At 37.7% G+C, this 27,690-nt stretch overlaps 1 protein-coding gene across 10 annotated transcripts in view; it reads right to left on the minus strand.

Moving 5' to 3' along the window:
* NUMB (NUMB endocytic adaptor protein) overlaps positions 1-27,690 on the minus strand; it is a 201,734-nt gene that overhangs the window by 60,491 nt on the left and 113,553 nt on the right. For all 10 annotated transcript variants that reach the window (XM_019427066.2, XM_019427073.2, XM_019427065.2 and 7 more), the window contains one exon: positions 14,806-14,946. In XM_019427066.2, the coding sequence (XP_019282611.2) occupies positions 14,806-14,946 (141 nt within the window). The remainder of the gene's footprint in view (positions 1-14,805; positions 14,947-27,690) is intronic.

Below are 27,690 nucleotides of genomic sequence, written 5' to 3' on the forward strand. Positions count from 1 at the left end.
GATGTCATCCTTCATTCATGAATCTATTCTTCTAACAACGTCTTTCCTAAAATAATATGGCAACTCTACCCTTCCAATTGCTCAGATCAAAAACCTTGGCACTAGGGATGCCTGGGTGGCTCAGTCAGTTAAGCATTGGATTTCTGATTTCAGGTCAGGTCATGATCCCACAGTTCGTGAGTTCAAGCCCAGAGTTAGGCTCCTTGCTAACAGCGGGAGCTCACTTGGGATTCTCTCTCTGCCCCTCCTGTGTGAATGCTCTCTCTCTCTCTCTCTCTCTCTCTCTCAAAATAAACAAACAAACTTAAAAAAGAAAAAACACCTTGACACTATCTTTGATTTCTCTTTCTCCTTGTCAACACTTCACAAATTTAATAAATCAACAAATACTACCAGCCCTATCTACAAAATACACGCAGAATCTAATCCCTTCTCACCACTTTCAGTACTATCACCCTGATGTAAGCCATCATCATCTTTCAGGTCTGGATTTTCATAACAGCCACTTAACTGGTCTCTCTGCTTTCACCCTTGCTCTTCTCTACAGTAGATTCTTAGCACAAGAGTCAGAGTAATCCTTTTACAATCTAAGTTATATAATGTCACTCCTCTGCTCAAATGTCTCCAGTGGCTTCTCATTTCACTCTAAATAAAAGCCAAAGTCCTTAAAATGGTCTTATAAGACTCTATACCACTGGTTTTTTCAAAGGGGTGTGTTCAGGAAATATATGGAGGCATTTTTGGTAACAGTGACTTGGAAAGTTACTCATAGGTATTGTGCACAGATGATACCCTGCTTCCTGTATGACATCTGACTGTGCTACTGGGCATTAGTATCCATTTTAAGTGAATGGATAAAAAACTTACTTGTAATTATTTAAACTCTAACTCCATTTTACATATATACACAATATTTTTTGCATAATTGCAATTGCTATGTCAATCAAGGAAAGAATTTTACTTTGATAAGAATTTTACCAAAAGCCGTTCACCATTTCAGAAAATAACATCACCACTTACAATCCACTTGTGGTATATGAGTTATCAATATATCGTATCAGTCTACATTTGCAGCTCTCATCCACAGTGATTCTAAGGTAAAGGTTTACTACTTTAGGTCTTCTAGGGTAATTATGTCCAAGCACTCACACACTGGTTTAATTTTATTAAAGTTTTTTTGTTTCTTCTTTATATATTTAATTATGTAAGCATAAGTAGGTTATACTATGTATATATTTCATTTAGGATAGTATAAGAAGTATTATAAGATATTTGTAGTAAAAATATAGATGATAGATCTGACCAGTGTGAAAAGTATTAAACTACATGCATGATCAGGCACTTTGCTACTTAGCTGATCTTACCTCTACTTGTACTACCTGCTCTAAATACACTGGCTTCCTTGCTGTGTCTCCAACATACCATTCTCCTGCCCTAGACCTTTTGCACTTGCTGCCCTTTCTGTCTACAATCTGCCTCTTACTTTCTTTGAGTCTTCACTGAAAAGTCACTTTTGCAGTGAAGGCTCCCCCAACCATCTTATTTTAAATTTCACTACCCTTATCACCATGCACTTCCTTCAAACCTAGAACCCTTTTGATATACCAGGTACTTCATACATTTTTATTTTTTCACTGTTAAAACCAACTAGGATGTATACACTGTGCAGGAATTTTGTCTGTTTTGTTTGCTATACTACCCATGCCTAGAACACTGTCCGGCAAACAGCAGGCATTCAGTAAATTGAATAACTTTTAAATGAATTAATGAATTACTAGACTCATAGAGAAGAAAATGTAACACATTACTTAGCTCTACATTAAACAATTAAGAATCATTATACTGAAACCTCTTACACTAAACTTGACAAAGAAAGGGGGACAGGGGCACCTGGGTGGCTCAGTCGGTTAAGCATCGGACTTTGGCTCAGGTCATGATCTCATGGTTCTGGAGTTTGAGCCCCCCAACAGGTGAGCAAGAGCCCCACTTCGGGTGAGCATGAGCCCTGCGTCAAGTGAGCATTAGCCCTGCTTCTCTCTCTATCTCATTCCCTTACTAAAAAAAAAAGAAAAAGAAAAAGAAAAAAAGGAAAGAAAAGAAAAAGGAAAGAAAAGAAAAAAAGAAAGGGGGACAACTTATGGTTGTAGGACAAAATGTAAATGTCACTGACCTTATAATATTAAAAAGAAAAGCACAGTTGACATAAGTTTGAAGGTAAGAGAGGGGTTTTAGTATTTTTATTTTACATGGTAGAGAATCGAGACATACCATCTAAAATTAAAGAAGAAAAAACTTATGAGTATAGGAAACTAATAGAAAAACCAAAAATAGTAATTCCAAAAGTCTGGGTGGAGAAGAGACAAAGAGCAGATGGAAGGACAGGATATGTGGGTTAAATGATCCTTTGTCACCTTTACAGTGGAGAACCAATGATAAAACTGGTAAGTTAAGAACAGACACTAAAACGATATTATCTAAAGAAGGTAAAATATTACCAATTATAGAAGCAAAAATAAAAATGGTTAAATGTCCCTGGGAAGTGGGATTAGTGGTAGAGAAGGTGTTGTCTCCTCACCACAAGCATATATTACTTCAATGGAAAATCTTAAGTTTAAATTAAATTCAACACCATTTTAATAAAATTTTAATTCACATATCATGGTTATAAAATCATAATGTAGTCCTTAAGAACACAATCCTCTACGGGCGCCTGGGTGGCTCAGTCAGTTAAGAGTCCAACTTCAGCTCAGGTCATAATCTCGTGGTTTGTGAGTTTGAGCCCCACGTCAGGCTCTGTGCTGACAGCTCAGAGCCTGGAGCCTGCTTCGGACTCTGTGTCTCGCTCTTTCTCTCCCCTGCTCATACTCTGTCTCTCTCTCTCAAAAATAAATAAACTTTTAAAAAATTAAAAAAAAAAAAGAAAGAAAAAGAACACAATCCTCTAAATCAAGACCACAGGAATTCAGTGTTGGCTTCAAATAATCAGATATCACCAACTATTCACTAGCACTATCATGTAACAGAAATCTCACTGAATCATATTATGTCATAAACAAAATCATCAGCTCTTAAGAGATTCTGAATAGAGCTAACACTTCCTTTCAAAATCCACAGCAAATCATGAGTAACTGAAATGCTTGGGATTCATAAACCAATAACATTTCACAGTTTATGTTAAAAAGTTATCTGAAACAAGAAACATTTTTCCCAAATTTTTAATGTTTCAGTAATCTCTACACCCAACCGGGAGCTTGAACCCACGACCCTGAGATAAAGAGTCCCATGCTCCTCTGATTGAGCCAGCCAGGCACACCCAAATTTTTAATGTTTCAAACAGAAAACCAGATTATGATGTATAGTTGTCACTGTTAGCAAGCTAGAGAACTAAGAAATGAAAACAATGTATCTATCTATTAACCAACTGGTCACTTCGATTGATTTATTTCATTGGTACCATATATGTGAACCTTACGTTTGGATCACTACCAATCAACTGGAGTATCTTCCAAAAAATTACAATGTGAGGCAGCTATGAAATGAAACATTATTGCATATGCAGAGGATTGTCACATTCAGACAATAAAATTATGAGTAGCAATAAAAGTCCCATCCCTTGGGATAAACAGAATTTTTAAAGCTGTAAGAGATTGCTGCGACCAATGCATTAAGTCCTCAGGCATCAAACATCTATCAAAAGCTTCTGACTCCTATTCAAGAGAAGATATTTAACTTGCAGTGTTAAAAATTCAATTAAGGAAAAAACCCAAGAAATAAGAAATGCAGATTTAGAACTCCAGTATTCAGTTGGCATCTAACAAATAACAATAACAGCAGCACCAAAATTTATTGTATACTATGTGCCAGCAGTGTTGTGTTTTTCATGTACCATATTTGCTCATTTATTTCTCAGAATACCTATATTAGATAAGTACTATTTCTCATTTTACAACTGAAGAAACAGAGGTGGAGAAAGTTTAAGTAATTTGATTACGGTCACAGTTAATAATAACTGGCATAGCACCAAAACAAACTTGGGTAGTTTGGCTTGAAAGCATATGCTCTAAATGGATAAAGAAATTGTGGTTTATATACACAATGGAGTACTATGTGGCAGTGAGAAAGAATGAAATATGGCCCTTTGTAGCAACGTGGATGGAACTGGAGAGTGTGATGCTAAGTGAAATAAGCCATACAGAGAAAGACAGATACCATGTGTTCACTCTTAGGTGGATCCTGAGAAACTTAACAGAAACCCATGGGGGAGGGGAAGAAAAAAAAAAAGAGGTTAGAGTGGGAGAGAGCCAAAGCATAAGAGACTCTTAAAAACTGAGAACAAACTGAGGGTAGTTGGGGGTGGGAGGGAGGGGAGGGGAGGTGATGGGTATTGAGGAGGGCACCTTTTGGGATGAGCACTGGGTGTTGTATGGAAACCAATTTGACAATAAACTTCATATACTGAAAAAAAAAAAAAAAAAAAAAGAAAGCATATGCTCTAGATGCCTCTCTAAAATTTATTACAGAGCCAATGAAGGACAGAAAGCAGGCAAGTGACATAGTCATATCTGCAATTTAAGAAGATCACTATTACAGCCTTAAGATAATAGTTTGAAAGGGATTAGCCACAAGAAAAACAGTCAAGAGAACTGTAATGGTCTAGGGAGAAAAAAAAGCTGAGGACTCGATTAAACAGTAGCAGGAGGAGAAAGAACAAAAAGGCAGAGGATAGATATTTAAGAAGTATAGATATGATATAATGACAGTGACTGACATTGTTAGTTGCCTACATGTCAGCCAGTCTTTCAACAGATTTCCCCTGCCAGAAGAGCCTAACTCCTTGGTACAGGCTGAAAATAGCAAATTATTGCTTTCTTGGCTTTCCTTGCAACTATAGCATGGAAGTTTAATTCAATCCTAGCCAAAGGAAAAGCAGTAGGAAGTCTCTGTGTGTATGTTTATAAGGGGCTGTCCCATTCTGATATAAAAGACATTTACTCCCTAGTCTTTATTTTTAGATAATGATGAGTGAGGGTATAAATTATTCTTTTTTTAAAGAAGTTTATTTATTTTGAGAGAGAGTGTGTGAGAGAAAGCAGGGAAGGGGCAGAGAGAGGGAGAGACAGAATCCCAAGCAGGCTCCACGCTGTCAGCAAAGAGCCTGATGGCAGGACTCAAACCCACGAACTGTGAGATCATGACCTGAGCCAAAACCAAGAGTTGGATGCTCAACTGGACTTGGCCAGCCAGGTGCCCTACTTTAAATTAGGTTGCTGGATTCTGTTAATATTTTGTCAAAAGTTTTGTGTTAATATCTATACAATAATTTAGTTTGTAGTTTCCTTCTCTTATGCTGTCAAGTTTTAGAATGCTACACATATAAAAAGACATTTCTAAGTTTATAAAATGAATTTGGAAGGCTCTGATGAACAAATAAAGCATGACTTTCATCTTTTCGTTAAAAGATTAATAGTTCCCAGGCCACTTGGGTGGCTCAGTTGGTTAAACATCTGGTTCTTGATTTCAGCTTGGGTCATGATCTTGCGGTTCGAGGGGTTGAGCCTTACGCTGGCATTGCAGAGCCTGCTTGGGATTCTCTCTCTCCTTTTCTCTCTGCTCCTCCCCCGCTCACACATGCATGCACATACTCTCTCTCTCTCTCTCAAAATAAATGAGTACACTTTAAAAAAAAATATTAATAGTTCCCTTGGTATGTTAGGGTTGGAAAGTAGAAAAAGGGAGGTAGGTAACTTTTACATATTACGGTATTTCTTCTACAGGAGTTGGTCTTTTTATATTTTGTTTCTTTGGAGTTAGTTTTGGTCATTTATACAATCCAAGAATATTACCAATTCTATCCATGTTTTCAAGTTTATTTGCCTATATTTTTTTTTAAGAGAGAGAAAGAGAAAGGGCAAGAGTAGGGGAGAGAGGCAGAGGAAGGGGGAGAGGGAAAGGGGGGGAGAGAGGGAGAGAGGGAGAGAGGGAGAGAGGGAGAGAGGGAGAGAGGGAGAGAGGGAGAGGGAGAGAGGGAGAGGGAGAGAGAGAGAAAGAGAGAGAGAATGAATATGAATCTTAGGCTCCATACTCAGAGTAGAGTCTGATGCAGCGCTTGATCCCATGACCCTGGGATCATGACCTGAGCCAAAATCAAGAGTTAGATGCTCAACTGACTGGGTCACCCAGGCACCCCTATAGAATCTTAATTTTAAAAATGCCATTGGTATCTGTGATTATTTTCCCATTTTATTTTTTTTTGTGCATTCGTGCACAAAAGTATATTTAGTAACTTCTAATTTAGTATTAACATTGTACATCAAAATACACATTACATGGTAGGTAAGCCACTGGATCAGAAATACTGAGGGGCACCTGGGTGGCTCAGTCGGTTGAGCGTCCGACTTCGGCTCAGGTCATGATCTCGCGGTCCGTGAGTTCGAGCCCCGCGTCGGGCTCTGTGCTGACAGCTCGGAGCGTGGAGCCTGTTTCAGATTCTGTATCTCCCTCTCTCTGACCCTCCCCCATTCACGCTCTGTCTCTCTCTGTCTCAAAAATAAAGGTTAAAAAAAAAAAATTAAAAAAAAAAAAAAAGAAATACTGAAATAGCAAGAGCCCTACTTTCTGTATCATGGCTATATGCTTACACGCAAAATAAAAAAAGCCTGTGTGATACTGTGATTTACAAGAAACACAGATTTGGTCATTCAGATAACCACAATATATTTCTCATATATATTTGGTCTTCATCCACAGTTCCTGACTCACAGCTCCCAAAATCTTTGGAATTTCCTGAGTATTGAGAGTGATAAAGGTGTCTTTTGTTCCGTAAAGGAGGCAACTTTCTCGGAAAACACCTAAGGATGGCAGCTGGTTGCCAGGAGGACCAACCATGTGAATAAAGGGTTGGATCTGTCAGTCTCACCTCCCAACCCCTGGAGAGGGGAGAGGGGCTAGAAACTGAATCAGCCAATGACTTAGTCAATTATGACTATGTAATGATACCTCATAAAAACCCAAAAGGACGGTTTTTTGGCTTTTATTTTTGGAGTGCTTCCATACTTGGGTAACCAGAACATTTTCACATGCCACTAAGCCAGTCCCCAAGCTCCATGAGGCCAGAAGCTACTTTGTTCAAAACCTCACCCTATATATCTCTTTATCTCACTGTTGATTCATACCCTTTATCATGTCCTTTCATCAACTATTAAATGTAAGTGTCCCCTTGAGTTCTGTGGGCAGCTCTAGCCAATCTCTAAGGAGATCATTGGATCTCCAATCTGTAACTGGTTACTCAAAAACACAGGTTAACAGCCTGGGGCTTGTGACTGGCATCTGAAGTAGGGGGTGAGAGGAAAGTCTTATAGGACTGAAGCATGAAACTGGAATCTGATGAATTCTCAAACACTATGCTGGTGTCTAAGAGCTGCTTGGTGTTGCTAGGGCAGGGGGTGGGGAGATGATCCCCCTCACCATGTTCTAATGGACAACACAAAAAACCCTATTATTAAAATACTACCTCTTAAAACTTCTAGCACAATGGCAATCCTTATCTTAGAAAGAAATGGGGCCCAGAACAACTTGGCAGATCACTTAATATAGCAAAATGCTGGTCCAGGAGGTAAACACATCCAAATCCAGCCATTCATGTGCTCAATTCTCCATTTGGTCTATCCGATTTGTACATACCAGCCCACTTCCTGGTTCAGGATTATAACCTTAAACCAATGGAATAAAGTCCTTCCATCTCATTTAACAGTGAATTGAATTAGATCAGTTTACAAACAATACGAATAAGCATAAATCCTGTATCCAGCCCCTCAAATCTCCCAAATTTGAAGATAATATGAAATCCAGAATCTATCCAACAGAAGGTCCATTTTAGCATTCTGTATGTATTCTACATAACTAGAGAATTAAGATTTTAATTACAAATCAAAGGACTGATGAACTGGCTTAGATTCCAGCAACTGATTTTAACTGAAAATAACACTAGCATTTTAAAATATAATGTTAGTACGCAATTACAGGTAAACTTAGTATATTACTTTAACTGATGAAGCATACTGTTTTTTGTTTTTGTTTTTGTTTTTAACGTTTTATTTATTTTTGAGACAGGGAGAGACAGAGCATGAACAAGGGAGGGTCAGAGAGAGGGAGACACAGAATCTGGAACAGGCTCCAGGCTCTGAGCTGTCAGCACAGAGCCCGACGCGGGGCTCGAACTCACGGACTGCGAGATCATGACCTGAGCCAAAGTCGGCCGCTTAACCGACTGAGCCACCCAAGCGCCCCTGAAGCATACTGTTTTAATCAACAGTTCTCAAAATTTTTGGTCACAGGACCCAATTACACTGAGGACCCCAAGGCATTTTTGTTTGTGTCAGTTATATCTATTGATAATTTTACTATATTAGAAATTAAAACTAAGAACTTTTAAAAATATTTAATTCATTGAAAAATAATAATAAATGCGTTTACATGTTAACGTAAATGGCATTTAATGGAAAAGAACTATATCAAAATGAAACAATTTTGTGAGAAGGGTGGCACTAGCCTTCACATTTCTGCAAATCTCCCTAATATCTGGCTTAATAGAAAACTAGATTCTCAAATTTGGCTAATATCTGGCTTAATAGAAAACTAGATTCTCAAATCTGCATCTAGATTCAATCTATTGGAATATGTCGTTTTGATACATATTTTCACACACAGATATATAGCTGGAAAAGAAAGTACTTCAGGATCTCACGAAAAGATTTTGGGGACCTCACTTTGAGAACCACTACATTAAGTTTTTATAGGTAATACTTCACTTCTAACATTAAAATTCCTCCTCTATTAAAAAAATTATTGGGGCACCTGGGTGGCTCAGTCAGTTAAGTGTCTGACTCTTGATATGTGCTCAGGTCATAATCTCACGGTTCACAAGATTGAGCCCCACGTCAGGCTCTGCACTAAGCATGGAACCGCTTGGGATTCTCTTTCTCCCTCTCTCTCTCTCAAAATAAACATTTAAAAAAAAAAAGATGATCTCTGTTACACTAGCAGAATTGCAAGACAAGCTTTGAAACCTACTTTAATTAATTACTAATTAAATTGTAATACTAAATTGTACTTATACAGGCACCAGTATACTTTAACATACTTGGCAGAGATCAAACTAGTTGCAGTTTCACTTGATTACAGTCTAGAAATCACATTTCTATTTCCAGTAATTGCATATTCTGTATCTCCCATTCTCTGGAGTAGCTATTCTAATGTCTTCAAATCTAATTCCACAACTTCTCTCCTCACTCTTCTACAGATGTCTTCACTTCCTATTTCCTTGAGAAAATATGCCTTTAAACTCCAATTTTAAGCCACCAACACCATAAATGTAAGGCATTTACACTCCGTTTGTTACCTTTGCTACTATTAAAATAGAAGCAGCATCCTTCCTCCATCTAAAACAAATCCACTTTCTACATGCTTCTTAAAGGCCCTTTAGTGATGCTCAAGTCTCTCCTACCTTAAAAACAAAATTCAACATAAAATCAAACTACCAGTGATTTATAGACTTTAACTGAGTAAACTTTATGGTATGTAAATTATATCTAGTAAAACTGGTAAAAACAACAATAACACACAGCTTTTCAACCTCACACTCCCTTTGCTACTCTGCCTTTCTGCTCTCCTTTGAAGACAAACTTTTTCATTAAAAATTTTTTTAACTACCTTATTGAGGTATAACTGACATATAATGAACTATATATATTTAAAGTTACAATATGCTCAGTTCTTGCATATACCTGAGAAACCATGATCACAATCAGTATAATAATCGGCCATCACCACTAAAAGTTTCCTTGTGGGCTTCGTAATACTTCCCTTTCTCCCCTCCCCATCTTCACGCAACCTTGTCTGACGAACTTCTCGAATTAGTAATCTCTAGATTTGTCATCTTCTTTCTTATTTTGCATCCATTCACTCCTCAATCTAGACTCCATCCTTATGACTCCACTGTAAGTGCTATCATGAGAATCACCAGGACTTTCAAATTTTTAAATTAATGAAGTTTCATTTTCTCCTCGATAGCACTTGACCACTTTCTCCTTCCTTGAAACTTGGCTTCTGAGATCACACTCTTCAGGTTTCCCTTATACCTCTCTGGCTACTCATTCTTATTCTCCTTTGAAGATAACCCATTTCACTGCCTGTCCCTTCTATGTTTGTCCTAGGCCCCCCTCTCCTCTCACTTCTTCTAGGCAATCTCACTCATGACTTCAAGGATAATTTATATATAGTCAACTCTCATTATTCAAGAATTCCTTATTTGCAAATTTGCCTACTTACTAGAATTTATTTGTAATCTCAAAATGAAAACTCATGGTGTTTGTGGTTAAGTAGGTATCTTCATGTCCGTCTTTCCTAGACACCTCAAAAGGAATTCATCTTCTCTACCCTCAAACGTGTTCTTCCTCAGTGAGCATGCTCACCACCTTAATAGTTGTCTACATGGGAAACTTTTTATACCAACTCATCAGTAGTTCAGAATTCAGCAGTCCCCAGGGCAAGGCCAGATAAGACATCATTTGTCCAGCTATATTTGAGGAAATTCATCTATTTTTAGGCTATAGAAAATAATTCAGGTTCTGATTCTCCTATCCAACCATATGGCATTTGTACTTAAGTGCATGGGGTGGGAAGGGAAGGCAGATAAAGCGTGGGGAGCCACAACGTAGAAGAGGGGATGAATGTTTTGTCGAAAGGATTTCAAAACACCATTTGGAGAAGATCATACAAAAAACGTCCTAAGTAAGGTGTCCTGCCTGCATAAGATGTAAATCTTACATCTTAAATGCTTATCTCTAAAGCACATCTAATCAGCTGTTTCTTATGACAAATGACAGTATGATAGTGAACCTTATTTATCACACACAAAATACTTAAAAGTTGTATATTTCATAGCCAATTGGAAGTGCTTCAATTAATTTTACTTCAGTTATTTCAGTACTATATACCAGTCTCTCAGAACCCTGTGAATGAGGTTTTTAAAAATATATATATGTTTATTTATTACAAATATAACATGTTCATGACAAGAAATGTCACTAGTTCCAAAGGATACATAGTGAAAAGTAAAAAGATCCCCAAACCTTCACACGCATTCTGTAATTCATATTTATTTGTGTCTTCTTAACAGGTATTTCTTATATATATAAGCAGATATATAGATTTTTTTCTTTAAAAAAATTTTAACATTTATTTATTATTTTTGAGAGACAGAGCACAAGTGGGGGAGTGCCAGAGAGAGAGAGAGAGAGAGAGAGAGAGAAAGAAAGAAAGAAAGAAAGAAAGAAAGAAACAAAGAAAAAAAGAAACAGAATCTGAAGCAGGCTCCAGGCTCCGAGCTGTTCGCACAGAGCCTGACGTGGGGCTCGAACTCACAAACCATGAGATCACTACCTAAGCTGAAGTCAGACGCTTAACAGACTGAGCCACCCAGGCACCCCAGATTTTTTCCTTTTAACTATAAACAGAATCATATTATGTATACAGTTCGTGCCCTGCCTTTATCACTTAATAATACACTAAAGTCATCTTACTGTATGAGCATGTCAGAGAATATTCTTTCAGTGTTTCCTCTGTCAGTCAATGATCATCACCTCTATCAGTTTGGCACAAGAAACCAGGTATCAGCCTTAACACCACTCTTTTTCATTCCCTAGGTTCAGTCCATTTCCAATTCCTATTGCCTTTATCTCTTAATTATCTCTCAATTTACTTCATTTCTTTTCATCTCCACAGTTACCATCTTAGTCCAGACTAAACATGATCTCTCCTCTGGATTACTGTAATAATCCTTCACCAGACTCTTCGCACCTACTATGGACTACCTCCAAACCACACCACACCCACAGTCCCAGTTTGGGAAGAGGAAAAAGTTCTGGAGATGGGTGGTGCTGATGACTGCATAACAATATGAATGTTACTAATATTAGTGTACTATGCACACAGAAATGGTTAAAATGGTGAATTTTATGTTACATATTTTACCACAATAAAATGAACAAAAGATGAAAAAAACCCACACCATTTAGTGGCTTCCAGTAACTCTTAAAGTCCAAAATCCTTAACATGGCCTACAAGGGCCCCACCCTATTTCTTTCCAGGTTCATCTCATATAAGTTCTTACACCATAGCCTTCCCTTTAAAAAGCACTTATCTCAGTTTGTAATCACATTAATGCAAATATCTAATTAAAGTCTGTCTTCCTACAAGGACACTATCAACTCTACAAGAGCAAGAACTGTCTTTATTTACCACTTAGCATATGTCTGGTGCACAGTAGGTATTCAAAAAAATTTATTAAATGAATACAGATCTACCTTATTCTTTTTTTTTTTTTTTGTAACGTTTATTTATTATTGAGAGAGAGAGACAGAGCATGAGCAGAGGAGGGACAGAGAGAGAGGGAGACACAGAATCCAAAGCAGGCTCCAGGCTCTGAGCTGTTAGCACAGAGCCCAACGTGGGGCTCAAACTCACAAACCATGAGATCATGACCTGAGCCGAAGTCAGATGCTTAACGGACTGAGCCACCCAGGTGCCCCTCTTGTTTTTTAATAGTGGCAAAGAATTCCACTAATGGATTCCTAACTTCTTTATCCAATCCCAGAATGATGGGCATTTAACTTGTTTCCAGATTTTTGCTATCAAACGATGCTAAGATGACCACTTTTGCCAGTATATCTGTGAATGTACTTAAATGTAATCCTTTTTTTTAAGTTTATTTTTTTTAGTAATTTCCATACCCAACTTGGGGCTCAAACTCATTACCCTGAGATCAAGAGTTGCATGGTCTTCCAATTGAGCCAGCTAGGTGCCCCTTAAATGTAATTCTTAAATGTAAAATGTCTGGTCAAATGAAAAGTGCATTTAAAATTTTAACTGGTATTTCCAAATTGCTCTCCTAATAGGTTATAATTTATATTGCAAGCAATCAACAATGTGTAAGAGTACCCATTTCCACAATACTCATATAATCAAAATGAGCCTATTTTGGGGGGTGAGGTTGGGGGAAGTAGAAGAGTGTTAGTTTTTGTATGAGAGGGTTTTTTTCATATCTTAATATCATGCCAAAAATTTTAAAATAAAATATTTAAGTTTATTATTCCTATAAAAGAACTCATTTCAGCGAATAAGTTAAGTAGCAAAGCTAAGTGATTAGGATTTCTTTTTTTTTTCTTTGAGAGACTGTGTGCACAAGCAGGGTAGAGGGACAGAAGGCGGGGGAGAGAAAGAGACAGAGAGGAGAGAGGAGAGGGGAGGGGAGGGGAGGGGAGGGGAGGGGAGGGGAGAGGAGAGGAAGGAGAGGAGAGGAGAGGAGAGGAGAGGAGAGGAGAGGAGAGGAGAGGAGAGGAGAGGAGAGGAGAGGAGAGGAGAGGAGAGGAGAGGAGAGGAGAGGAGAGGAGAGGAGAGGAGAGGAGAGGAGGAGGAGAGGAGAGGGAAAGCAGGATCCTTACTAAGTCTGGAAACCTATGACCCTGGGATCAATACCTGAGCTGAAATCAAGAGTCAAGACACTTAATCAACTTGAGCCACCCAGGCACCCCAGAAAATGCTTAGTAATTGACAGACTGTGGAAAAATTTGTATATTTTTCATGTATGTATTTAAAATATATATTCTATAAATCACTTTTCTGTCATATAGATTTTTTTCCTTTCTGAAGCTTCAGGCTATGTTTCAATCAATGGTAGAAAATCACAATAAGACTACGTATACATAAGAATAGGTAGAAAATAGAGAAATATGTTAACATTTTATATTAGACAAAATTTTTTTCTGGAAGATATTAACATTTTGGTCTAGTTCCTTCTATTTTTTTGTATCCACACTTAATACATCTCATAGCATGCTTATATAATTATAAATTACTTCTTTTCACTAAAGAGTATAACATGTACACTTCTTTCATGACCTTAAATGTGACCCTTCTTCGGAGTGTCAAGTAATAGTAAGAAAAAACACCTATATGGCACCCCCTTCTCTAGATCTTCACTATGTTATTACTTCTTTGAGCTTCCATTTTCTGATCTTACAGGTGAAGGCATTAGTTTAAATGACCTCTGTAAGATTAACAGTTATAAGATTAAAGAGAAAATTCCTTTTGATTTAACTCTTTTAAGATTTTCTAGAACACACCAGGCCTGTATTTAAGAAAACAGACTCCCTATTCCCTTTGCTCCACCACTTAGTAAACATTTACCACTCAAAATAATTTCATTTGTAATAATTTGGGACTTGGGGGCACCTGGGTGGCTCAGTTTGTTAAGTGTCCGACTTTTGGCTCAGGTTGCGATCTCTAGGTTTGTGAGTTCAAGCCCCACATCAGGCTCTCTTCTTCAGATCCTCTGTCACCCTCTCTCTGTCTCTCCCCTGCTTGTGCTCACTCACTCTCTCTCAAAAATAAACAAAACAAAACAAGGAAAGCTATCCATGCAAAATTGTCATTAAAAAAAAATAATAATAGTAATAGTAATAGTAATAATAATTTGGGATTTTTAGATATTTCAGGATTAGTTTTTCATCAGAAATGATCTTATTTGTAGTGATTCTAGAGTATATATCAGAAATTCCTATTTAAATATAAAGAGAAAAAAAATCACTAATTATAATTGTTTTCCTTACTAATTCTACCTTGAAGCAGAAGATAAAGAGGTTCATTTTTAGAGGGTTCTCTTTTAATTGTCCTAATTAATAGGATTTCACACACAATAGACTATCAATTCTTTTCCACATCTAGAATTACAGAAGCACGAGCTCTTACCTTAACTGGGAAGCTACATTTTCCAGTACGAACCCCTTCTTCATCTGTCTGCCACTGATGTGGACGACTGGCCTCTGGAACATAAACATCTTTCTTTCTCCTAAAACTTTGCCGTAGTTTATTCATTTTAATTTTTACAACCTGCAGACAGAGTAAAAGAAATATGAAAAAGAAGTTATTATCTTCTCATATATTTAAACTTCGGATTACTATGCTGATAAAAAACGAATGTTCCAAATTAAACATTTTGGTTTAATAGAAAATGAGCAATTAGTATCCCTCTTCTTAGAGTAACTCTAAGCTCAAACAAATCATTTCATTTTTCAAAAAAACAACTATAATACTAATTCAAATAACTTCTATGATTTGAAGAGATGTTATTCTAAGAAGTTTCAAGCATTTTAATTGTAATAATCCAATGAATATTCCTATTGATCTACCCCTCAAATCCATTCTAATTCCCGAATAAGGAAATCTGTACATGTAGGTCAAATTATAGACTGCTAACGATTTCTGAAAACATTTTGAAAAGTTTCATACTTATTAGGAAAAAAAACCATTTCTAAACACTAAAATTTAGGACCTTTTTGACTTACTATTAGAAAACATTAAACAAAGCATGGACTGTAACCACCTTTTCATAAAGATGTTTTATAAAAAGGAAGAAAATAAAGTTTCCTTTAAACATACTTAAAGAAGAAGTTCTACTAGGATTAAATTATTCTAAAGAAAAAAATTCTTGCAAGTAGTATAACATCAGAATGTACTTTCATATGTATAATTATTACAGAATGAAAGTAAACTAATAGCTTTCCATTATAAAGGTCCAAGTCTCATCATTAACTCTGTAAATTAAAAGGGATTAAACTATAGTCAATTTTTGGTTTTGTTACTAGAAGAGGTACCTCTCTGATGTCCTCAGTAGAAATCACAAAACTACAGGGAAGGAAGACCTAACTGATAAAAAACAACAGGACATTCAAGAACCTATGAATAAATGTAATGAATAAGTGTCCCTTTACAGAGCAGGTCTCAAAATCTGAAACCAATATCTCCAGTTTTCTGTTAAGGAGCATAGCATTGTTCATTCTTTCCCTGAAGGGATTTAACCACCTCAACCAGCCTCAAAGAGATCTTAACTTTTGAAAATGATGTGACAAAGGTATAAAAGGAAACGTCTCTGTCAGAGTGTTAAATAGCAAGGAATTGAACATTAGTTCCCACATGACACCAATGAAAAGCTTCAAAAATCAAAGTTAGCATTCTGAGGAAAATAATTTTGTATTTTAAAATGCATAATGCCACACCAGAACTATTACTAAATTAGCTAATTTGCACAGACAAGCCAATCTTACCACACATCTTCTTAAAAGGTAAAAATTCTGACAAATGGCAATGTAAAAACCCCTGGGTTTTCTAAAAATGAATTTATTTTTTCTTAAATCACAATTGATTTGTAGAGTATATGAAGTAGATACTAAATAATCACACGACTGGACAAAAGGTAGTCCACTCTTTTGCCTTTAAGTAGGCATTCCTAAACTACTTTAAATAAGAGTCTACCTTAATCTAATAGGCTCCCCTCATTCCTCCCCAAAATTCCACAACCTTTCCTGACAATACATCCTGTTATTACTTCCTCGTATCATACTTTAACGTTTATTTATTTTTGAGACAGAGAGAGACAGAGCATGAACGGGGGAGGGTCAGGGAGAGGGAGACACAGAATCCGAAACAGGCTCCAGGCTCTGAGCTGTCAGCACAGAGCCCGACGTGGGACTTGAACTCATGGACCGTGAGATCATGACCTGAGCCAAAGTCGGCAGCTTAACCGACTGAGCCACCCCGGTGCCCCAACCTCGTATCATACTTTAAAACATATACACAAATATAAATATAAGAAAATAAAAAAATACCTATATCCTTGCTCAAGTTGGCACTCTGAGAATCTTGAGGTAAAAAGCCCAAGAGATTCCTTTCTTCTTAATTTCTTTCTCTTAGCAAAAAAAGAGGCGTAGGGGGGGTAACCTACACTCAGTTGTCCTGGTCAGACACCTGAAAGTCATCTCCTCATTCACTCTTTCTCTGACCAACAATTCTGCTGCTTTTGCCTCCTTAGTATATCTTGAATTCATTCCCCCACCCACCACATCAGTTCTATCCTCAGACATTTTTGTGTAAATTATTGCCAAAGTCTATTACTTAATGGTTGCTTTGCTTCCAAGAAAGGTCCATTCTAATCTGTTCTCTTGATTACTGCCAGAGCGCTTTATAAAACACAAATCTGACCATGCAATTACTCAGCTTAAAATCCTTCACTTGCTTCACAATACTTTCCAGATAAAGTCCAAATTCCTAAACTTGGCAAAACACAGTCCTTTTTCATCTGGCTTCACTCACCAATCCCCATTGACATGCTAAGCTCCAGCCACACTAAACTACTTACAACTCTCCAAACAAGGCATGCCCTCTTTCAGAGCCTATTTGTGTGTTCCTCCATCTGCCTAGCAAGACCTTTCCCCATTTGCCTCTGATTAAAGTCTACTCATCTTTGAAGAGTCAACTTGGGAGTCTTCAGGGAAGCTAGTAGCATTGTCTTCTTGACAAGCCCCTAGCTGGATGGGGTTAGGTCCTTCCATTTCATATGATTCCCATTAATATCCTTGGATTACTTCTTTTACTGCACTCATCAAACCTAACAGCAATTTTCTATTTCCTTAATAGTAAACTGTATCTTATGTATTTAAATACTACCCCTGCATCTTAACACAGGATCTCTCATATACATGGCACACTATAAATTTGAAGAAATAAAAGATAAAATAGACCCCCATCATATTAGATAATATTTACCAGGTAGGATAAATGTAGACATATAGGAGCAGAGAGAATCACCGGTGTTGGAAGAGACTGCAGAGATAATGGTAGGCCAGCCTCCCACTGACAAAAGAACCACCTTGACAACTTCCCTTAAAAGGAAGACATATGGTCTCTGTCTAAATAACTCTAGTATAGGTTTATTTCATCTTTGGGCAGTTACTTATTGTTGTACATTCTGCTGACCAATAAGAGAACAGAGTAGAAGTGTCAAGATTTGGAATCTAAATATCTTGTGACTGGGGCCCAAGTGGCTCAGTTGGTTAAGCGTCTGACTCTTGGCTTCAGCTCAGGTTATGACCTCATGGTTCATGAGTGTGAGCCCTGCTTCGGGCTCTGTGTTGACAGTGTGGAGCCTGCTTGGGATTCTCTCCCCGCCCTCCCCCCCCCCCCCACCTGCCACTCTCTCCCTGTCCCTCCCCTGTGCATACTGTATCTCTCAAAAATTAAAAAAAAAAAATCTTGTGACTTTCAGTACTAAAATCGTTATCAGCATTTCTACAGAGAGTATTACTTGTCAGTGATTTTCAAATTATGCTTTAAGTAGCCCTAGGATTTCCAGGGAGGAGACCCAGATGCCACTGGTTGGTTGTGGAAATAAAGAGAACAAAGTTAGAAGACTACACTCAATTCAGGAGGGACATCAGGTCCCTGTCACAGCTTCAAACAGACAAACTCCACTTTATCTGATTCACATATTGGGGTTCCATATATGTTTAAGGAAAGGGTTTCATGGCTGAAAATTTTTTGAAAATGAGTGATATAATCATAACAGTTCTAAAATGAACTTGGCAAAATGAAAATATAATAATATCTTGCTTATTACTTCTTAATGAGTAACTACCAATGGTTTGTAAATAACCAAGGGAGAGACCAAACATTCTGTTTTCAAGTAATCTATATATAATGATTTTGCTTACAAAGACAAAGGAGACAACAAGAAAAAATACAAAACCTGTTAATATAAAGTAACATTCACTACAGGCCCTCCATAAAGTTAAACTTTACTACCAAATAAAGAAAATCATACCCCTTGAGAAAGTCCTGGTTGAACACAGGTAAAGTATATATTTCTGTTAGTATAAAAAATGAGAACAAAAAATCTTACTTTGGGGGCGCCTGGGTGGCTCAGTCGGTTAAGCGGCCGAGTTCGGCTCAGGTCATGATCTCATGGTCTGTGAGTTCAAGCCCCGCGTCGGGCTCTGTGCTGACAGCTCAGAGCCTGGAGCCTGTTTCAGATTCTGTGTCTCCCTCTCTCTGACCCTCCCCCATTCATGCTCTGTCTCTCTCTGTCTCAAAAATAAATAAACATTAAAAAATTTTTTAAAAAAATCTTACTTTTACCACAAACTAAATTAAAAAAAAAAGTCATCCCCATTGTACTAGCTAGACATAATTGCCAAATGTAGAAAATCTCTTCACAGTTCTCATTCTTAACTGCTCTGCAAAATTTGACACCATGATCCCAGCTCTCCTTTGTACACTTCTTTCCTTGTTGTCTCTCCCCACCCCAATACCCTACACCTCTGGTTTATCTTCTTCACCTCTGTTGCTGCCGATACTCTGAGGGCTTCCTCTACCCTTTCCCACCCACTGAGGGTATTCCCCAAATATCGGTCCTCAATTTGTACTCCCTTGTTTATACTATCACTCTTGGTGAAATAATCAACTTAAACCATCACTCCAACTGTGATGATTTCCCAATAATAATAATCTTACTCTTGTATTCAAATTCCTCTATTTAGGTGCGTTGGTGTTGCCTCAAATACATCAATTTAAAGTTAAATCATCACCTCTTACCTCCCCTTAAGTCCTCCCCTTCTGTCTGACCCAATTTGTTTGGGTCAGTAAAAACTGAGAACTTACTATGTGCTGGGCCCTGTTGCAGATGCTAGTGGATACAGAAATTAATAAGACAATTTGCCTTTAGGTGGCTCTCTCCTCTCATAAAAGGTTAATGTAATAATAGCACTATGCAAAGTATGCTCTGGAAGCACAATCAAGGCTCAGGAAACATTTCCTATAGAAGACATTGCCCGAGTTAACTTTTAAAGGGAGAACAAAAATTGGCCACATACAATAAGGAGGGAAAAGATATTCCAGGTAGAGGCAACAGCATCAACAAACAAATAGATGCAGGAAATCAAATGCTAGGCAGCAATTCAAGAAGAGTGCAGACAAAGATCAGGTGCTGATTTCATCCTACAGACAGCCAGAAGCCACTAAAAGGTTTTACACGCGTCAATGACATGGTCAGAATTGCAACATAGTTAGATTATTCTGGTGGTAGTATGGGAAACAAATCTGAGGGCAAAAGACTATAAATGAGTTAGAAGGAGTTTTAAATAGTCTAGGCAATTTATGAAAACAGCTTGAACTAGGCCAGTGGTAGTGGTGTAGCTAGAAAAAGGGAAATGAAAAGTTTAAAAGTAAGAGTAGCAAAGAGAATTGAGTCAACATGATATATCTGCTGCAGGAAATTTTCTTTTGCCCAGGGTGATAAGACTAAACCAGTAATTAGCTTCACTGTTTGCTCCAAGAAATTCTTGCAAACTAACTTATCTGGGCAAACAGTGTGTGCATTAGAGCAAACAGGTCTCCTGACAGGATAACAAATTGCTTCAAGACCGTTTTCTTATTATGTCCACTAATTCTAAATATCATGTCAAAACTCTGCCCATCCCAAACAGTTCCCCATCTTGAAGGACGTGCCTTAAACCACATGAGTACAAATCTCAAATCCCTAGAAATACTCTTTCCTGACTTCCCCTAACTACCAAGACTCTGTCAAAGTGGTGCTCGCCCTTGTTGCAGTAAGTTTAACAACCTCAGCTTTGCTGAATCAACAGGATTCTTTTGATGGGGAAAGTCAATGGCAGGAATTGGTGACAGATTATGGATGTTAAGGAAGAGAAAGAAATCCAAATATGAGTCCTAAGTTTTAGTTATGCCTCAGCAAAATGAATTGTTGAATTTGAGGGGGATGCTGATAGGGCTTCCATGTAGGGATGTGTATAGGCTTCTCTTGGGGGAGAGGTCAGGGCAATGATAGACAGTCATTATAGGTGTAATTTTTCCGGTGAATGTCTCTTCATTTTCCTCTTTTTCCCTAATAGAAGGTAGGGTACAGTAAACAGAATTAAACTCAGCTTACTTAAACATGGTAAGAAGTGCACGCACTACATAATTGGCCAGTATGTACTAATACATACAGCCATACCAGTGATTACATTTTTGCAATGCTTACATTCTAGATAGTAAATAGCCACTGTGCTAGATTTCTCTCCTATCCATCACTTCACCTTCCACAACTCAACAACTAATAGGTTAATACCCAGTTTAACAGAGTACTAAGGCCAGTGAAGGTTTTGATTGGCCAGTAACAATACAAGTCAGATTCCAAAGTCCCATCTCTCTCAGGCACACCTGTTGGCTTCCTACATGGTTCTCAGAGGGTTGCCCTCCCTTTGTGGGCAACTGCCTGGTCCAATGAGGAGGATGCAATAACTCTCCATTCTGTCCACCATGTTGGTCCCCATCTCGAAATATTCCAGGTGAGATCAGGAATAGAGGAGTTAGAGAAGACAGCACCGTAAACAGTGACACTAGCTATCCAGTAGTCAAACAGACCAAATAGCTCTTCATTAATGGATAAAATAGCAAGATCCAATTATATGCTGTCTCCAGTAAACCTACTTTTTTTATTAAAAAAATTTTTTTAATGTTTATTTTTGAGAGACAGAGAGACAGAGCATGAGCAGGGGAGGAGCAGAGAGAGAGGGAGACACAGAACCTGAAGCAGGCTCATGAACTGCGAGATCATGACCTGAGCCAAAGTGGGACGCTTAACCAACTGAGCCACCCAGGCGCCCCTACAGTAAACCTATTTTAAACATAAAGACACAAGCATTAGAGACTGTTAAAAACTGAGAACAAACTGAGGGTTGATGGGGGGTGGGAGGGAGGGCAGGGTGGGTGATGGGTATTGAGGAGGGCACCTTTTGGGATGAGCACTGGGTGTTGTATGGAAACCAATTTGACAGTAAATTTCATATATTAAAAAAAAAAAAATAAAATAAAAAAAAAATAAACATAAAGACACAAATAGGTTAAAAGTAAAAAGACAAAAAACAATACACCACATTAATAGTAGTCAAAATAAAGCTGGAGTGGCTGTACATTCCCTTCTCAATAACCAATAGAATAAGTAGGCAGAATCAGCAAGTATATAAACAGCAAAACTTGAACAACAGTATCAACCAACATGATCTGATTGACATTTATAGAATTCTTCTATCCAATGATAACAGATTATACATTCTTCTGCAGTGCATGTGGAACATTTAGCAACATAGACCATGTTCTGGGCCATAAAACAACTCTCAAATTTAAAAGGAATCATACAAAGTATGATGTCTAACAACAATGGAATTAAATCACCAATATTTGTAAACTACGTTTCAAAATAGCCCATGGGTCAAAGTACAAATCAAAAGGGAATTCAGAAAGTATTTTGGACTAAATGAAAACACAATCTATAAAAATTTACAGGATGCTGCAAAAGCAATACTTAGCAAGATAGCACTAAACCAGTGCTTTTCAACCAGGGACATTCACTGCATATCTGAACACATTTGGCAACATCTGGAAATATTTTTGGTTGTTCCCAGGGAGGTGCTATTGGCATCTAGTGGGTATTGGCCAGGGACACTGCTAAACATCCTATAGGACAGCCCCACAACAAAGAATCATCTAGCTTAAAATGTCAATAGTGCCACTATTGAGAAACCCTGCACTAAATATCTATTTTTATAAGCTTATTTATTTGTTTTGAGAGAGAGAGAGAGAGGGAGGGAGGGAGGGGAAGGACAGAGAGAGAGAGAGAGGGGGAGAGAGAGTGAATTCCAAGCAGGCTCTGCACTATCAGGTTCTGCACTTGAACTCATAAACCATGAGATCATGACCTGAGCCAAATGTGGACGCTTAACTGACTGAGCTCCCCAGGTGCCCCAAAATGTCTGTACTTTTTGTTTTTAAAAGAAAGGTCTTACTTAACCATGTCCTAAGCTTCCACCTATAGAAACTAAAGGGACAAAGAAGTGCAAAGTAAGCAGAAAAAAGGAAAGAGTAGAGATCAGAACAGAAAGCAGTAAAAAGTAGGAAAATAAAAACAGAAAAAAGGAAACCAAAAGATTATTCTTTGAGAAGATCAACAAAACTGATAAACCTGTAGCCACATTGATCAGGGGGTAAAAAGATACAAATGACCAATATCAAGAATGAAAGAATGTCATCACTATAGAAAAGAATAATAAGGGAATATTATGAACAAGTTTAGGCTAACAAATTCATTGATAACATGGAAAAATACCTTGCAAGTGCCAAACTACCACAGCTCACTTAAGACGAAATAGATAACATAAACAGTCCTATACCTAACCTATTAATGAAATTGGATTCATAGTTAAAAATCTTTCCACAAAGATAACTCCTGGGCTATGGATTCACTGATGAATTCTACCAAACATTTAAGAAATCATACCAATTCTATGGGGCATCTGGGTGGCTCAGTCGGTTGGGTGTCCAACTTTGGCTCAGGTCATGATCTCACAGCTTGTGAGTTCCAGCCCTGTGTCGGGGTCTGTGCTGACAGCTCAGAGCCTGGAGCCTGCTTCGGATTCTGTGTCTCCCTCTCTCTGTGTCCCTCCCCTGCTTGTACTCTGTCTCTGTCTCTGTCTCTCTCAAAAATAAAGATTAAACAAAAATTAAAAAAAAAAAAGAAATCATACCAATTCTATGCAAACTCTTACCAAAATACTGAAGGGCGGGGGGGGGGGGGGGGAGGGATGAATATTTCTCAAATTCTTCTATCAGGTTAATAAGAGTCTCCTGCTTTGGTTTTCTTTTTCAAGATTGCTTTGGCTATTTGGGGTCTTTTCTGGTTCCATACAAATTTTAGGATTGTTTGTTCTAGCTCTGAGAAGAATGCTGGTGTTATTTTGATAGGGATTGCATTGAATATGTAGATTGCTTTGGGTAGTATCGACATTTTAACAGTATTTGTTCTTCCGAGCCAGGAGCATGGAATCTTTTTCAATTTTTTTTGTGTCTTCTTCAATTTCTTTCATAAGCTTCCTATAGTTTTCAGTGTATAGATTTTTCACCTCTTTGGTTAGATTTATTCCTAGGTATTTTATGGGTTTTGGTGCAACTGTAAATGGGATCGATTCCTTGATTTCTCTTTCTGTTGCTTCATTGTTGGTGTATAGGAATGCAACCAATTTCTGTGCATTGATTTTATATCCTGCAACTTTGCTGAATTCATGAATCAGTTCTAGCAGTTTTTTGGTGGAATCTTTAGGGTTTTCCATGTAGATATCATGTTATCTGCGAAGAGTGAAAGTTTGGCCTCCTCCTGGCTGATTTGGATGCCTTTTATTTCTTTGTGTTGTCTGATTGCAGAGGTTAAGACTTCCAATACTATGTTGAATAACAGTGGCGAGAGTGGACATCCCTGTCATGTTCCTGACCTTAGGGGGAAAGCCCTCAATTTTTCCCCATCGAGGATGATATTAGTGTTGGGTCGTTCATATATGGCTTTTATGATCTCGAGGTACGCTCCTTCTATCCCTACTTTCTTGAGGGTTTTTATCAAGAAAGGATGCTGTATATTGTCAAATGCTTTCTCTGCATCTATTGAGAGGATCATATGGTTCTTGTCCTTTCTCTTATTGATGTGATGAATCACGTTAATTGTTATGCGGATATTGAACCAGCCCTGCATCCCAGGTATAAATCCCATGTGGTCGTGGTGGATAATTTTTTTTAATGTATTGTTGGAGCCGGTTGGCTAATATCTTGTTGAGGACTTTTGCATCCCTGTTCATCAGGGAAATTGGTCTATAGTTCTCCTTTTTAGTGGGGCCTTTGTCTGGTTTTGGAATCAAGGTAATGCTGGCTTCATGGAATAAGTTTGGAAGTTTTCCTTCCATTTCTATTTTTTGGAACAGCTTCAAGAGAATAGGTGTTAACTCTTCCTTAAATGTTTGGTAGAATTCCCCTGGAAAGCCATCTGGCCCTGGACTCGTTTTTTGGCAGATTTTTTATTACTAATTTGATTTCTTTACTGGTTATGGGTCTGTTCAAATTTTCTATTTCCTCCTGTTTCGGTTTTGGTAGTGTATATGTTTCTAGGAATTTGTCCATTTCTTCCAGATTGCCCATTTTCTTGGCATATAATTGTTCATAATATTCTCTTATTATTGTTTTTATTTCTGCTATATTGGTTGTGATCTCTTCCATTCTTGATTTTATTTATTTCGGTCCTTTCCTTTTTGATCAAACTGGCTGGTGATTTATCAATTTTATTAATTCTTTCAAAGAACCAGCTTCTGGTTTCATCAATCTGTTCTACTGTTTTTTTGTTTTTTGGGTTTTTTTTGGTTTCAATAGCATTAATTTCTGCTCTAATCTTTATTACTTCCTGTCTTCTGCTGGTTTTGGGTTTTATTTGCTGTTCTTTTTCCAGCTCTTTAAGGCGTAAGGTTATGTTGTGTATCTGAGATCTATGCTTTCCTCTTATGACCACCTTTGCTGCGTCCCAGAGGTTCACAGTTCCTGAGATTGAGCCCCAAGTCAGGCTCTGTGCTGACAGCATGGAACCCACTTGGAATTCTCTCTCTACCTCTCTTTCCACCCCTCCCCCGGCTCACATGTGTGTATGTGCATGCTCTCTCTCTCTCAAAATAAACATACATTAAAAAAAAAAAGCTATAGACCCATATCTCTCATGAGCATACATGCAAAAATTCTAAACAAAATTTTAGCAAATCAAACCAAACAAAACATTAAAAGGATAATACATCATGACTACATGGAGTTTTTCTAAGAAATGCAGTTAAGTAACATTCAAAAATCAATGTAATTCACCTTATTAGCAAAATTTAAATGTCCCTGTCAATATTTAAGTTTGAAGCTATATCTTTTCTTCCTTGAATTCAAAGATTATACTGAGATTTTTTTTTAATGGGTTAAAAGTCAACTAATTTTAAGCATAATATTTACATATATCATAGAAAGTTAATACCTAGCCCTGATTTTTTGGTGTGAATTACAGTCATGTACTCCCAACTCCACCTCAGATGTCTTCAAATCAAATTCATGTTTCCTTTCAATCAAGCTCTTCCCCCTGATTTTCCTATTCTATGTAACATTTTTACAACCATCAAAGCTTTACAATTATAACAGCAAACTCTGGGTGTGGAGCCTGATGCTGGGCTCATTCTTACAACCGTGAGATCATGACTAGAGCTGAAATCAAGAGGCGGGTGCTGGCGCGCCTGGGTGGCTCAGTTGGTTGAGCGTCCGACTTCGCCTCAGGTCATGATCTCGCGGTTCAGGTCGTGGGTTCAAGCCCCGTGTCAGGCTCTGTACTGACAGCTTGGAGCCTGCTTTGGATTCTGTGTCTCCCTCTCTCTGCCCCTCCCTGGCTCGCACTCTGTCTCTCTCTCTCTCTCTCAAAAATAAAGAAACATTACAAAAAATTTTTTTAAATAAAAAAAGGGTAAAATTATAAAAAAAAGAGAAAAGAGGTTTCACATTTATTTGAAGATAAGATTTGTTTTACTCAGCATCCCGTAGACATTTGTTCATGTAACTTTTAATTTACATATTACAAAACCTTGAATATTTTAATTAAAACTTATTAGTAAGTATTTATTGACTATCTACCATGCCATAAAGCAATAAAAAGAACAAAAAAAGCCTGCCTCTATGAAGATAGAAAATAAGTAGGCAGATTATTTACAGATAAGATCAAATAAGTTTTCAGCATGTTTGCAAACTGGGTATTAAACACAGCCTTTATTAAAAATTAAATTATACACCATATAATAAAATAAATTATTAAAAATTTTAAAGTTTATTTCTCTTGAGAAAGGAGAGAAAGCACACAAGGGAAAGAGAATCCCAAGCAGGCTCCGTGCTGTCAGTGCAAGCCCAACTCAGGGCTCCATCCCACAGACTGTGAGATCATAACCTGAGCCGAAATCACGAGCCAGATAATTAACCAACTGAGTCATCCAGGCGCCCCTAAATAAGTTATTTTATTTTATTATTTTTTATTTTTAAAAATACAATTTATTATCAAATTAGCTAACATACAGTGTGTACAGTGTGCTGTTGGTTTTGGGGGTAGATTCCTATGATTCATTGCTTACATATAACACCCATGCTCATCCCAACAAGTGCCTCCTCAATGCCTATCACCCATTTTCCCCTCTCCCCTGCCCCCCACATCAACTCTCAGTTTGTTCTCTGTATTTAAGCATCTCCTATGGTTTGTCTCCCTCCCTCTCTGTTTTAACTATTTTTTCCCCTTCCCTTCCCCCATGGTCTTCTGTTAAGTTTCTCAAGTTCCACGTATGAGTGAAAACATATGATATCTGCCTTTCTCTGAATGACTTATTTCACTTAGCATAATACCCTCTAGTTCCATCCACATTGCTGCAAATGGCAGGATTTCATTCTTTCTCATTGCCAAGTAGTAGCCCATTGTATATATAAACCACATCTTCTCTATCCATTCATCAATTGATGGATATTTAGGCTCTTTCCATAGTTTGGCTATTGTTGAAAGTGCTATAAATATTGGGGTACATGTATCCCTATGAATCAGCACTCCTGTATCCTTTGGATAAATTCCTAGTAGTGCTATTGCTGGGTCATAGGGTAGTTCTATTTTTAATTTTTTGAGAAACTTCCATACTGTTTTCCAGAGCGGCTGCACCAGTTTGCATTCCCACCAGCAGTGTAAGAGGGTTCCCATTTCTCCACATTCTTGCCAGCATCTGTTGTTTCCTGAGGTGTTAATTTTAGCCACTCTGACCAGTGTGAGGTGGTACCTCCGTGTGGTTTTGATTTCTATTTCCCTGATGATGAGTGACGTTGAGTATCTTCTCATGTGTCTGTTGGCCATCTGGATGTCTTCTTTGGAAAAGAGTCTATTCA

The sequence above is a fragment of the Panthera pardus genome, unplaced genomic scaffold (genome assembly GCF_024362965.1).
Source record: "Panthera pardus isolate Hobbes unplaced genomic scaffold, ASM2436296v1 HiC_scaffold_24, whole genome shotgun sequence".
NCBI classification, from domain to species: Eukaryota; Metazoa; Chordata; class Mammalia; order Carnivora; family Felidae; genus Panthera; species Panthera pardus.